This window comes from Lipophrys pholis (genome assembly GCF_963383615.2).
Source record: "Lipophrys pholis genome assembly, chromosome: 21".
Lineage (NCBI taxonomy): Eukaryota > Metazoa > Chordata > Actinopteri > Blenniiformes > Blenniidae > Lipophrys > Lipophrys pholis.
The window spans coordinates 11,852,542-11,866,969 of record NC_137649.1 but is presented as its reverse complement, the minus strand read 5'-3'; the positions used below and the strand labels follow the sequence as shown (position 1 = coordinate 11,866,969).

The following is a 14,428-nucleotide window of genomic DNA, read 5'->3' as shown; positions in this document are numbered from 1 at the left end:
GTTGACAATTATCATTTGGTCCTGGAAACAGGAAAGAGGAATTAGTGTGTTGAGAATTGTAAACAAAAAAATGTGGCTGAAACTTAAAGACAACACAATCCGTCCTTTGGACAAAGTTTATAACAAACGAATAGCTGCGTGACAATACTGATTTGAGAATTTACTGTGTATACACAGTCCATGGCTATCAGTCTGGATTTTCATATATTCAATTGAACTCACTAATGCATCATTAGATAATGATATATTGAGGTACAGCATATGACTTATCTCTTTCCTTGAATCCACCACTTCCTTGAAATATATATCAGAATACACATAAAACTGAACCACACACAGAAATCCAGGAAAACTGTGTAACTTTCTTGTAACAACGCTTATTGGAAATAAATCATATCCTACTGGAAAGCGTGATAATTGACCCTTTCCAATATTCCCACATTTTTAATGAATATGCATTTGTGGGATGACTACACGACTACATTTGTTGCAGCCATGACAAATTTAAAAAATCTGTATGACAGCAGTTTTAATCAGAAATCTTTCAGTGGGACTTTTTTCTCTCAAAGCTTTTTTCTTTCTTTCAGTTTTTGGGTCGGATCCAGAGGAAAGGAAATTACATGACGTATGAATAAGCAGGGGGTGGTTAATTATTGCAGGGCTAATTACAGTACCTGACATCTATTCCAACACACACCACTTTCACCCCGAGCTTTTCTTCCGAGCATATGGCTGCATGGGGGTCTCCAGTGGCACACGCACACACACACACGCACGCACGCACACACGCACGCACGCACGCACACACACACAGTTACCTGGCATATGGACGTCTCCGGGTCACAGGTGGACGAATGCCCACCGCATTGACACTGAACACAGCTGCCCATGCCGACAGCGGTGGGCACGCTGGACGCTGGAACAGATGCCAGGGAGCCTGTGCGGAGACGGTAGAAACCTGCAGCACACTCCTGCACACAAAGAGAGAGCGACACGGAGAGATTTAGAGAAGATTAAAACCAGAAACACTGCAAAGGTTTTGCCTTTCACTGAATGGGAGTTCTTACAGTAATCCTCCACCGTATCTAAATATTGGAAAGTGCTCCTGCACATACAGAGACCCCCATAATTACCCCCAATCGTTACTTCGGAATGGTACCGTTGACCACTCTCTTTTTCACGCACACAATTAAGAGTTATTCCCTCCAGTAACTTTTGAACACAGACTCACATACACACCCTCCCTCCCATACTCACCTACTGCGAACTGGTACACACACACACACACACACACACACGCACACAAACCTGCCAACATTGAGGCACGCACGGAAACAGACATGCAAGGTAACGCTCTCTTCCTCTCTCTCCTGTTCAGTAATAATTAATGGAGTCCATTTAAAGAGCCATCTGTTCCCTCTGGTAGCACTAAACGCCCGTTTAAAAATACTTTATTAACAACGACGGCAGCTACAAATAGAATGGCCATCTGTCGGCCGAGCCCTCTACGACCCAAACACTTTAAGTTTAGCCACAATTTGCTATTTGGCTTCTTTTTGGCGTGTTCTCTACTGTATCCCTGGCTTCGTTAATCACGCACACTCCTATTTGCTTTTTTGCACATCAAGTACCAGGGAACAAAGTAAAACAGAGGATGGAAATAAAGCTCAAAGTTTGCTGGCAAACCTTGTATCCGTTTGAGATTAACACAATAATATTTAAATGACTTTCAGGCACCACCGTCCAGTGGAATTACCCGAGAACTGTTGCTTCCATGGATCATAAGCCGCCTCTACAAAATCCTCATTAAACTAAAGATTGAGTCACTGCTGTATGACTTCTGTGGCTTAAGTGAAGGAGCTGGACGCAGCTGAAAGTCAATTGCTTTGACAAAATCACGACGGAGTGGAGGAGATGTTCAGTGAGGCCTAATCCTGGCTGAGCAAAGCAACAGAAAGAAGAAGAAAAAAAAAAGAACACAGGAGAGACTGAAAGCCGTTGCAAAAGCTTAAAAGTCTGAACTAAATGAAGATTGGAAACCTGTGAGACACTATTGAAAGCCAAGTCTGTGACCTCCGTGGTTTCCTCCTTCTCTTTCAGCAGACAAAAAGTATCCATTCCTGTGAGCTCCGAACGGTGCGACAGTTCACACACTGAGTTCAGTTAATAGTGTAAAATGTGCCCACCAAAAATTGATGTTATTGCAATCATCGAGCGGTATCATTCGATTCATCTATCACCTGATGGTTTGTTTTCATTCATTCTAGAGCCGTGCACTTTTCTTGAGACGTATGGATACAGAAACCAAATCATTTGAAATTTTGGATCTTTAAAAACCAGATTATGACCATTTTTTTCAAATCTCCTGGCAGTGTTAACGTGATTATTTCTCAATGTGGCTTTCCCCCCCCCCCATCTATGAGTTTACCTCCAACTTATAAGATACATTAGGGGCCAAAACAGAAGCCGGAATTTGCAGGCGCAACTACACTGAGACTGTGTGGTTTGCTCTGTTTAGACCTCCTGGTCTCTGTACCTTGTCAGGAATTCATGTGCACACAGGCCTTTCTTTATGTTTCTGCATACCTCACAGGACAATCCAGAGTATCCAGATGGACAGTCGCACTTTTCGATCTGATGGGCTTTGTCACTTTCTTTAGCTGGTCTTCCTTCCTCGGCCACAGTTAGACTGATCTCTGAAATACTGGGAGAGAAAAGTCAGAAAGACAACAAAGTCGTGAACAAAAATGTCTAGCTATTTGGCTCTATGTTCATGCTATCCTTGTAAACATTACAAAACTCTGAAGTAACATCGCTTGGGTTTCAGCATTTTAAAGGAGCTAAACAATCATTTCAATGATAACTGCAGGAGAGAGTGTGAGAAAACCACTGAAGGTAATAAAGACTGACCTCATTATCACATCATCAGATACAAATCTAAGAGAAGGTTTCTTACAAGGTATTCTTTATTCAACTACTCCCTTTCATAATTAATTGTGGGTCACACTGTGATAAAGAGTGTGTGTGTGTGTGTGTGTGTGTGTGTGTGTGTGTGTGTGTGTGTGTGTGTGTGTGTGTGTGTGTGTGTGTGTGTGTGTGTGTGTGTGTGTGTGTGTGTGTGTGTGTTTTACCGGCTGTGCCTCATCAAGTTGCCGTGAGATGCCTTAATTAGGATGTAGTCCACATAGAACAGAATATCCATGAAGTCCTCTCGAGTCATGGACCGGCCATCTGCAAACTTCCACTCATGCTGTATGCGCACACACACACACACACACACACACACACACACACACACACACACACACACACACACACACACACACACACACACACACACACACACACAAACCACAAAACACACTGACAAATCAATTGTCCCACCGCAGTCAATTACTGTAATAAACCCTGTTTGCATTGATCGACTGAGGTTGGAAAAATGATCTCCGGTACATATTCAGTTTAAGCCACAGTAGGTATTTATTGAAACATTACTTTACTTTTATTAATATCAAACGTTCCTGTGAAGTCCTACTGCACCTCTGTCATGTCGATCTCATGGCGAGTGAGCTGTCCAATCTGGAGTCCCGGGATGTGACGAGTCATTAGTACGTTGTGGTTCGAACCGCCCTTGATGATGACCTGAGGCTCATAGGACGAAGGACCGGTTTCATCTCTGGCCTCGTAGTAGACTGCATATTTCAATTGCCCACCGTATGCCGTGATCTTAAGAAACACAAAAAAAAACCCAACCGTTTTTATTGTCATACATGTTTAGCTGGGTGTTGAGAAGCAGAGCAGTTTTCTCATGCACACCTACACACAAGTACACAGTCTACTACTCCACTGATCAGCAGGTGGTGATAATGTTCTAAGAAATGCAGCATAGTATCACCAAAAGCATAAACGATTATATTCAATAAAGGCAGAACTTTCAAGAAGCATCAACAGAATAAAAGAGGTAAAGTAAATAATATCATCACACCGACTGAACACAGCGTGGTAGGTTCGGGTAAGGGTGGGGGTGGGGCGGTAGTGGTGGCGTTTCCTACCATAGAACCTCTGAACTGCTCTGGTAGTTTCCAGTAGTAGGGTTCAGTGAGAGTTGAGGTGACCAGCTCTGCATGAGCGAGGATCTCAGGATGCTGGAAGCTCACGCCTTTCCTTGTTTCCACAGTGTTGGATTTATCCACCAGGGGCAGCACCGTCTGCTCGGGCTTCAGCATCAACTAGGACACGCACAAGAACAGAGTATTACCAGGATCATCATTATATGTTATGTACAGAATAAAAGTCAGTGGAAGCTGTGAAAAAAAAAATCAAAAAACACACTTAATTGACCATTTATACAATGAGATCTTTCTTGCGAGAGTTCTGATGCCATATGCAGGTGTAGCTAAAATAATAGAATGCAGGAAAAAGTTCAGTTCCCCACACTGTTTCATTTGAACTGACTTTTATCATTTTTGATAAATGACGCAAACTGAGATATTCAATATTTTTCTGTTTCAATTTGTATAAATCTTATCAACATACACAGTATCTCATCAGTATGACAATATGAAAACCGTTAAAATCAGAAATGCTTAACAGCTGTTTGTTTAACGTTGTGAAAGTAGAGATTACTGACACAACGTTTTACTTTAAATATAATAAACCTGGTGAGTTTATAACGCTGCATTGCCATGTCATGTCTTATATATCAAAGCTAAGACTTAGTAAACTCACGGTAGAGTTATGACTTATCTGTTAATCAACATTGATGCATGACGTTCTAGTTTCGTATGCACACTTTTTCATATGTTCAAATGAGCGGCATCATTTAGGTCTACTAACAAAGTTAAACATACAGTACACTATTGATTTATCGTGTTTAGTTTGACAGGAAAATGAAGAAACATCAGATGTACCAAACATGATTTCTAAAAAGATAAAGGGTTAATGATAGCAAGTCCAACGAGTGTTCCCATCTCATCACCCGTTGACTTTACCAGACATCTGAATCGAATGGATTTAGTCTGACACCCCTTCTCTTTTAAGTGAAAATGTCAGTAGCTTTGATTCCATTTCGTTCTGTGCTGGATTATTTCATGGATGCATAGAGAGAGGATTGTGGAAAATTCATACTAATCAATGTGGATCTATGTACTATAGATCTATGCCCTGCTCCAGAGTTAGAACTAGCCTTCCTGCCTACACTCAAACGAGTTTGAATAGGTAAATCATTTATAGTCTTTTGGGTGATATGTGTATATCAATGTGTTGAGAAACAGACCTTTAGTCTCTAACTGAATTGTTGGGAGGCATTTCTATAGCTTGTTCACAGATGAGTCAACACTCAGAGCTTTAATGAACTGTTACCGAGCAGTTTAATCAAAACAGCTAACATCTGCCTTCTTTTCTTTTTAAATCATGCTTACAAACTTCAGTAAAGCTGTGATCTGTACACTATAATTGTGTAACAGGCTTGAGAAAGACCTTTTTCTATTTGTACATAGATCTCATGGTGGATCTTTGTTGCTATTTATATTCCTGGTCAGGTCAGTTATTGCCAGTATATATTTTTCTTTTGAGGGGAACTACAAACTAATGGTGTCAGTCATTCTCTTGCTCTCATATGTGGAGAATATTTGACTTATTACAGACAGTCTGGAGAAAAAAACTGCCCCTTTCTTTCTGCTCCTCTCTGTCTCCTATTTCCAGGGCTGATATCTCAATATTACTTGAATAATATCAGAGTTTATTATTGACTCTGGGTTGTGGTTGAGTGGACCGATTTAAAAATAGATTCATCTGCTCAGGCCTGCCTGCATTCTCTCTCTCTCTCTCTCTCTCTCTCTCTCTCTCTCTCTCTCTCTCTCTCTCTCTCTCTCTCTCTCTCTCTCTCTCTCTCTCTCTCTCTCTCTCTCTCTCTCTCTAAGTCCTGCCCTGTTGATATTGTGTGAATAATATCTGAGACATTATGGAAGGGTGCTTCTTGGATGAGCTGATGAAATTGGAAATCTATTAAGTTAGCTTGGGCAGACCTGCAATATTGGCCGTATAACAGAGAGGTAGTCAAACATGAAATGGGAAACTGCTCATCTCTGTTTTAACTATTACTTAAAATAAATTCAATTCCTAATATTTACACACAGAAATAGATTTTCTCACATGCACTTTTCTTGCTTGGCCAACTAAATTGCATATGTGGCAGTAACAAAGTGCTTAAAAAAAAGTTCTAAACTCATTCAATTATTACTAAAATGACGAAAAAATACTAGCTAGTGGATATTAAAGAGCTTGACCAACTTACTGTATATGTTTTATGTATTTAAGTATAACAAACTGCTGTCGGTTAAGTAAAGATGCATTTTCAATCCTCCCAACATCAAAAACAAAAAGCTGAGGGAGAGATATATGATCCAGGTAGAGGATATATGTTAGTTTGGTGTCCAAGCTTGGGTTTCTGTTGTGTTTATATATAATATAAAATGCAGTAGGACAGCAGTGCACAATGGCATGCAGCCAGTAATTCACAGAAAATGAGAGAGAGAAATGAAAATGCAAAGGTGAAATATGTGTGACTTTGTTCAACATGTTTATTCATGTGTGAAATGGCACATAAGAGTGTTTTACAGTGACTTTAAAGTAATGAAAAATACAGATAAAAGACGGTGTGGTGGTATTGTTATCAAATTCTCAACAAAGATGTTAAGACTTAACCCAACATTTTTTAAATCGGCCTACTTACATCTTACACTAGTTTTTGTTTGTTCAGTTCTATATACAGTTGATTTATTTCTTTATGTTTTCTTCATATTACTTTTTAACAATAATGCGTGAAAATTTAATTATGTGAAATTAGATCACACACACAGCTGAATAACAAAAATGAAAAGCCTTTCATGGCATCAGATGTGTTTCTGCACCTGTCCCTCCTCTCACCTCCGTGTAATCCCATGTAGTGGAGACATGTGAATGAGCTATGTACTATGTAAGCATGGTGTATGTGTATAGTATCCTGATATGATGAGTGTGTGTGTGTGTGTGTGTGTGTGTGTGTGTGTGTGTGTGTGTGTGTGTGTGTGTGTGTGTGTGTGTGCGTGCGTGCGTGTGTGCGTGCATGTGTGTGTGTGTGTGTGTGTGTGTGGAGAGTCCCACTCCACTCAGTGTAATCTCACGATTCAGTGGTTCAGAGAAAATCTCCCTCTTTCCAATAAACTCTCACATTTTTCCTGTCTTTCTCTCTGTCCAGCTCTCCCACCCTCTCCCTCGTTCTCTCTCTCTGTCAACAATAAATGAAGTGAATGCTTGTTCAAATGAAGCTTCTCGCCACCCTCCATCCTAAAACTCTACCGTTGCCACGGAAACGAGGGTTTATTGCCAAAGGCAACCGTTTCCGCAATGAAGGCCTTTAATAAAAACACCCTGCCTCAAAAACTGATTGTCAACTTGCCGACACTCTGCCCGATGGCGCCGGTTATTTTTGCATGTTTCTCCTTTCGACTTCAGGTTGCGAGATGTAATTTCCACATCTGTGTTTTCCAAATATCCACCTTCATGCAAATGTTGGAATGTGTCAGGTGTCCTTCTGTGTCCTCGTAAAATATCTTACTTGTTCTCTCCCTTCCTGTTTTATTTTGGGACTCACCTGTTTTGTCTCCATCACTGCACACTTGTCCTTTCTGTCTTCCCTGCCTCTGTGTGTCTCATCTTCTCCTAATGTGATTTATCTGTCCTTCCATCCCCCCAGTGTATTAAATCCTCTTCCCTCGTGTGGCTGTTGCCAGACCATTCTTGTATCCTTGTTGGTGACATCCCACAAATTTCTTTGCGTTTCCCCGGGCTTTGAACTTTCTTGGGTTTGGACCTTTTGCTCTTATTTGGATTATCATTTATGTGTCACCCTGTGGACCCCTTTGCCTGCTCGTGACAACTTGACTCTCATAATAAACTCATTGAACGTTACTGTTGCCAAATGGAGCCGCCATTCCCCCCTGTGTAAAACTCTACTAAGCTTTACCAAGACCTGGTGACTCGGTGCGTAGTGGACTACGCCATCAAGTTTGGGACTCCTGTTGCAGAGATGCTTATTGACACCTTTCTGATCTGGTCTTGCGGGTTCCGTCAAAGACCACCTGGCTCCTCTGGAACTCCTGGAGCAATTAGACGATCTGATCACGGTAGTAATCAAGATCAATAACTGGTCCACCGGTGGAATCGAGTCCTGGAGCAAATCCTGCCAGGTGAAGTCTTTTCCCGCTTGAGGGTATGGCTTGACAGCATGGAGCTCCCCTTCATTGTATCGACCGACCACAAGAACCTTGAGTACTGGCGTTCGTCTAGAAAGCCGACCTCCCAGCAGGCTCAGTGGGCACTGCTTTTTATTTGGTTCAACTTTAACCCTGTCTTAATGACCCGGGTACAAAAAAGTTAATCTGATGCCTGGGGAAGTGTCCACCAAACCTCCCTTTTGTGCCGAGGTCCTCAGGTGTCAAGTCATCCACTGGGCCCACTCGCCACTCATCTCCTGGCATCAGGGGGCCAAGAGAACATTGTGTGTGGGCAGACAGCAGTTTTAGTGGAGGGGCATGGGGAAGCTATGAACTACAGGTCCCCCTGCCCTTTCTGCGCTCAGCCTAAGCCCTCCTGTTGCCCAGGTCCCACTCGCCCATGCCCCCACAAACTTGGTCCGACATCACTTTGAACATGGGTCACTGGGTTACCCATGCCCGATGGTAATAACGAGCATTGATGTGCAATTGATAAGAAACCTCCCAAAACCTTCTTGTTTCAGTAGCTATTTACTGCCTGTAAAAGAACTTAAGAGACACAAAAAGGACTTGAAGCTTATTTTCTATGAGTATGGATAGAATTTGATGACATACTTTTTGTGTAGAACAGTGACAAAAAAGACAAACACATGTAAAAAAAAAAAAAAAAAAAAAATGTACTCACTCTCATCCTGATAAGTCCTTGAGCCTCTGTACAGAAGGATGTCAGCCCGTAACAGTAACACTTGCTGCAGCCCAGTGGATTCCGTACCGATAACCCGAACGTGTTTGGCTTACAGCGGTCACAGTTGTCTCCTTCAACGTTTCCCTAAAATGACAAACAGCTGCAGGTAAGACAGATTTTGGAGCATTCTCTTCATATGCATTCACCAAAATATCACTTTCTTATTCCCTGTTAATGTTAGGGTTTGAACCCCCCCATGGCCTCTATTTGACCAGCGATGACAGTGTTTAGAATCATTAAAAATTAACATCTTTTTTAACAATCTTTTTTTTTTAACTAAATTTGATCCTATATGGAGAGACTGAAATACGCAGAAGCAATATAGCACGGAAAGCACATTTAATGCCTGTGCTGTGTAGGCGTAGCGGTGGAAATCTCTGCTGGCCTGAATGTTTACATTTTGAGTAAATAGGTTGAGGGATGACTGATCTAAAATGGAATCGTGGACAGGGATGTGTATTAAGGCTTCTCGCAGCAAAGAAAAGGCTCACAGCGCTGTCAACACAATATCATCTAATTAATGTTGAGTTCTGTCAAAAAGTTCTGGCGGGTGGTGAGTGAGGACCAACAACGGCAGAGGAATGTGAAGGAGTAGACTTGAGTATTTTACACCATTAAAACTTGTTGCGTTAAAAGAGAATCTGTTATGTCAACTCTAAATAGGGCACCTAACTACCAACCACTGGACGATCAGACATTGTTTCCATCATGCGACTTCTGCGAAAATACACACAACCTGACACGTGTGAAAGCTGGTCAACCGTAAGTCAAATTCTAAAACCTAATGTGTTGTTGTTTCACAGGTGATGGAAGTAGAAAGTTAATTTTGAAAAGGTATTACCGGTACTTGTACTTACTAATTAATCACTGTATCTAGAAAGTAATTTTTGAAATACAATGTGTGCCTGCCAAGTCAAACTTAAAATAACAACAGATAGACATGCTGGTCACAATCCAGTTAGACTTTATACATCCCTCAATATGTCCAAAGCACGGGTACTTTTATAGATGCATTTCTTCTTTCTTGGACCTCAACACAAATATAATACACACTAAATTAAAGTGCCCATAATGAATTTTAACTGTGTGTTTTACTTTTCAGAAGTAACTTAACAGCTTTGCAGAAAGTCAAGATTCACAGGTCTTCCTGGTATTGTTTGCAAGCCACTACGTGATCCTTCAGTTAATGAAGTTGAATCTTACAGTGAATCCTATGAGGTTTTCAGATCGTTCTCGAAATGTTGACAAGGTAACATGCACACCCACAACTTGCAGTCTTGGGCAGTCTTCTACACCATGCACATTCATTTTTCATTCATCTCAAACACTTGCACATATTGATCTAACCATGTTGTTTGTTGTGTTTTAGCTTTGCACGTGCAACCCTATCGTCTGAGATTAGATAGCTGCTGTGTTGATGCTATTTTTATCTCTTAGCTCAGTATTTTCATACTCTTTATGACATCAACATATGTTTATAGCTTTTTAGATTTCCATGTACGATGCAATGTACTGAAGGACTGTTGATTAAGAACGCAGAATGTGCAATTGTTCAAGTATGTGCAGCCTGGGCTGTATACCCAGTATTTGTAAACTCAAGGTACAGCATATTAAATGCGCTCCTATACAGAGAGCTTATGAGTAGACAGGTAACAAGTATAGAGGCAGCATGAAAACCAGATGAAGAGAGGGACAGCTGATGGATGTCTGTCTGAGTGACAGGCAGGCAGCCTCCTACCTGTTCACAGAGAAGATGACACCCATTGATCTGGAGTCTCATTACAGGCCATAAATTAGGTTTGTGTGTGTGTGTGTGTGTGTGTGTGTGTGTGTGTGTGTGTGTGTGTGTGTGTGTGTGTGTGTGTGTGTGTGTACGCTAAAGAAAGCTATTGACGAGAGCTGAGCAAATGAGATAATGTGATCCGCTTGTCACAGTGGTCACGTCAGAAGTCAAATTTATGCTTTGTCGAACTGTACATGAGTTTCTATGCGTGTGTATTTTATACGGAATCACTGTGAATGGGTGCTTGTTTCAAGGACAGGGAGAGAGTTCGAGTGACAACATGGTGAGAGAGCAAGTATATTAAATCAGTTTTAGTTCTCCACAAAATATCATTCCAAACTTTTTTTTTTGGATTTGTTTACATTAACCCCCACCCACCCACTGTAATCCCACCCTCCGCCCACCAGTCAGGGATGTTACTGTAAACTTAGTTTTGATTCATGGCACATCAGATACAGTATAGATGTTAAGTTTACATTCCTACATTCTGTTAGGAACGGCTTCCAGGTATAGATGTCCAATTTCCCATTTATCTTATACAGTATATACGTCTCTCACAAGACGCAGTTTCTGAAAGGGCAGTAAACCATTCAGAGTACATATGGTTGCAGTCCCTATACTAGGAAGTCCTCCCAGTGGTGTAGTGGCTTGTACGCTCTCCATATAACCAGATGTTTTACGGTTCGGCCGGGCCTAAACGTTTTGTGAGGAGTTTGCACATTATCCTCATGGATAATGTGCAAGTAGGTTATATTTTAAGACAAATTTAATAACATAGGGATTTCTTTAACCAAAATAGCAAAAGCATATATACACTGGTATTGATTTGTACATCTGCACAGTATGACTGTTGGTGCGTAGATATGAATGTGCTCTTGTGTGCTAACATATAGAGGCTTTTGCACAGAGACGCCAGTCATATTCAGCATCGTGACATTTACCGGAATAATTACGCATAAACACACATGCACACATATATTATGAAACACAAACACGGAAAGAAAAGGACAGAGAAAGCATCTGAAGTAGGTTTTAAATTTGTATTGACATTTAAAACCTAAACTATCCTCGCTTGGTTTTTGGAATAATAAATACCACATTTTAGTCACACTTTTTTTCAAAAACAGTCTCACAGGACCTGAAGTGAACTTTCTTAAAAGTATGGCAGCTATGCAGCATTTCAGTGGTCACGGTAGTCTGTCGTAAACTATCCTGGAAAGGACGATTAGCAAATGTAGGCGACTATTTTAACGTGTGCATGCTTTACCTTGCAGTTACACTTCCCCGTCCGATCTGCACATCCACACACTCCCCTCTCCAAGTCGCAGGTCTCGCTGTCCGATCCTGAGATGTTACACTCGCACTGGATGCACTGTGGGGAAATGTGGAGGGCAGACAACGCCAGGATCCTGTTATCAACACCGTAACAGGCTCGGAGAGGAGTCAGCAGAGTGTGTCCTAGCGTCATGCTTCACCAAACCATTAAACTTTATTCCAACATGAAAATTTTGCCATTATCTTCTCACTCCAACGTCAGCTGTGAAGTTCAGACAAACACCAAACCCAAACTTGTTTTTTAATTTTTTCCTTTTTGACCTCAATAACTTTGTTGTTTTTTTTTTACTTTTGAATTACTGAGACTTTTACTATTCATTCAGTAAACAAGCATGTTCTTTATGTCTGTAAATCTTCAAACAATTGGTAAGAAATCAAATCTTTGAGTCTTCTACGCCAAAAGAATCCATAAGGAAAACATCACAGTGTCTATGAACTCTCAGGTGTCCGAGGGAGCTCCAAAAACGCTAAACTCTGAAGTAAACATATAACAAAAGTATTAGCACAGTTCGAATTTGGCCACTTTACCTGAGGAAAATCTCTGTATCCAATTTGACACTCATTGCACTTCTCTCCTCTGAAGGAGTCGCGACAGAAGCAGCAGCCCGTGTTCACGTTGCACAGCTGGGTCACCGAGCCAATCACGCTGCAGCCACACTCCTACAGTAAAGAAAGACGAGTTAATAATATATATGTATATATATTTTAATGCAAAATTTCCTGCAGTGCAAACTGCCATTTGGTGCATTAAAACCATTTTCTATTGAGCATTTTTGTAGAGTTTGCATGGTTTTGTTTATGCTTGCATGTCTTTTGAATCAATGGGCAGTAGATGTAAAGTCCAATAACAAAATCCAACTGATGTAAAAACCAAATGTAATTCACAAGATAGGCTTGTATGCAGATGATGTATTGCTTTTAGAATAATTACAGACTACCCTTTCTGAAATATTAGAGTTGCTCTGTTCCGCCCACCAAAGAAAGTAATGGACTGCATCGCTATTTAGGGAAACTCAAAACCACTTATCTTTTACCTATATATATATTTAAAACTATACCTGTTAACCAAGTGCTGGTACTGCGTTAGTGTCGCGTTCTCACCCAAAGCAATCAGTAAAGATGATTGCATAATATTAGAGACTACTGACAGATGCCTCAATCAAAGATGAAAACACCATTTAAACAGATGTTTGCCACTTGTGCTCCAGGGCAAATGCTGCAGACATGCAATCACAATCAAAAGCTAAGAAGCTGGAAATGTCTGCCTGTTCCAGTGACTGTGTGCATGAAAATAACTGCAGTGAATTAAAAGGTACTGGGAAAAAAAAAAGAAGGTTATTCTAAACAACAGCATTTCACCGTTCATGAGTTCAACGATTCACAGTCACAGCTAAAGCGTTGAGATTCTTATGCTTTTCATTAAGGATTATTGTGCACACACTCATAAGAATCTCAAGTGAATTAAATATTTCACTCTTGTGAATCTGCTTTGTCGTTGTTATTTCCTTTGTACATTCCTGATTTGCCGTGTTTCACTTTGTTCTTTGGCAGCTGTTCATGTGTTTGTTTTGGTCCCACATAGATCTGTTCAATTCATCTTTGTTGTGCTGATGTACTCCTCTGAAATAATCTGCTGTTACACTAAGACATACAGTGTTTTCATGTCCGCGCCTCTAATTGCTAATAGGCCATTGCGACTCCTAATAGTTCACTGTAATTGGCTGCCTCGCGGCTCTTTGGTTAGATCGTTTCAGTGCAGGACAATCCGTTTTCAAACACTTCCAACAAAGAAATGTTTGGAACGAGTGAAAGAAAAAGGGAATGCTGAAATTACAAGAAAAAAATTTATGGTAAAGATGGTAAATACAGAAAAAAGGCTATGTAAAAAAACAAAGAAAAATACATACTGAGCTGATTTAGGGAGGACAATTAAAAATAAGAGAACTTGTGGAAAAGAGCGTAAAATAAAGAAAGATGGAGAAAGACAATGAAATAAAGCAAAATGTTGTAAAATTTATAAAAAGAATTTAAGTGCAGTGTAATAACCTAATATCATATTCATGTAATTACGAGACACTATCTTACTGAAAATTGTGCTTAGTTTGTAATCCATAATGCAAAATATTTTGAGATCAGGTAATTAGCAGTAATATAAGTGCTATTTATCATTAATATCACAAATTTCAACCAAAGTTTTGAAAATTGTCAAAATGAGTTAAAAGGTAAAATGTATCTATTTCAGAATCAGATATGTTATTTATGCTGTATTGGGAATAGGAATACATTTTTGGATTCAGGGTGGTAAAACTG

General features: G+C 40.4%; 1 protein-coding gene across 1 annotated transcript in view; it reads right to left on the bottom strand.

Annotated features, from left to right (window-relative positions):
• lama2 (laminin, alpha 2) overlaps positions 1-14,428 on the bottom strand; it is a 194,450-nt gene that overhangs the window by 59,844 nt on the left and 120,178 nt on the right. The window contains exons 26-33 of the mRNA XM_080490875.1: positions 12,647-12,778; positions 12,051-12,155; positions 8,941-9,084; positions 4,053-4,229; positions 3,541-3,726; positions 3,132-3,250; positions 2,587-2,704; positions 819-971 (exon numbers count right to left, since the gene is read on the bottom strand). Of these exons, the coding sequence (XP_080347001.1) occupies positions 819-971; positions 2,587-2,704; positions 3,132-3,250; positions 3,541-3,726; positions 4,053-4,229; positions 8,941-9,084; positions 12,051-12,155; positions 12,647-12,778 (1,134 nt within the window). The remainder of the gene's footprint in view (positions 1-818; positions 972-2,586; positions 2,705-3,131; positions 3,251-3,540; positions 3,727-4,052; positions 4,230-8,940; positions 9,085-12,050; positions 12,156-12,646; positions 12,779-14,428) is intronic.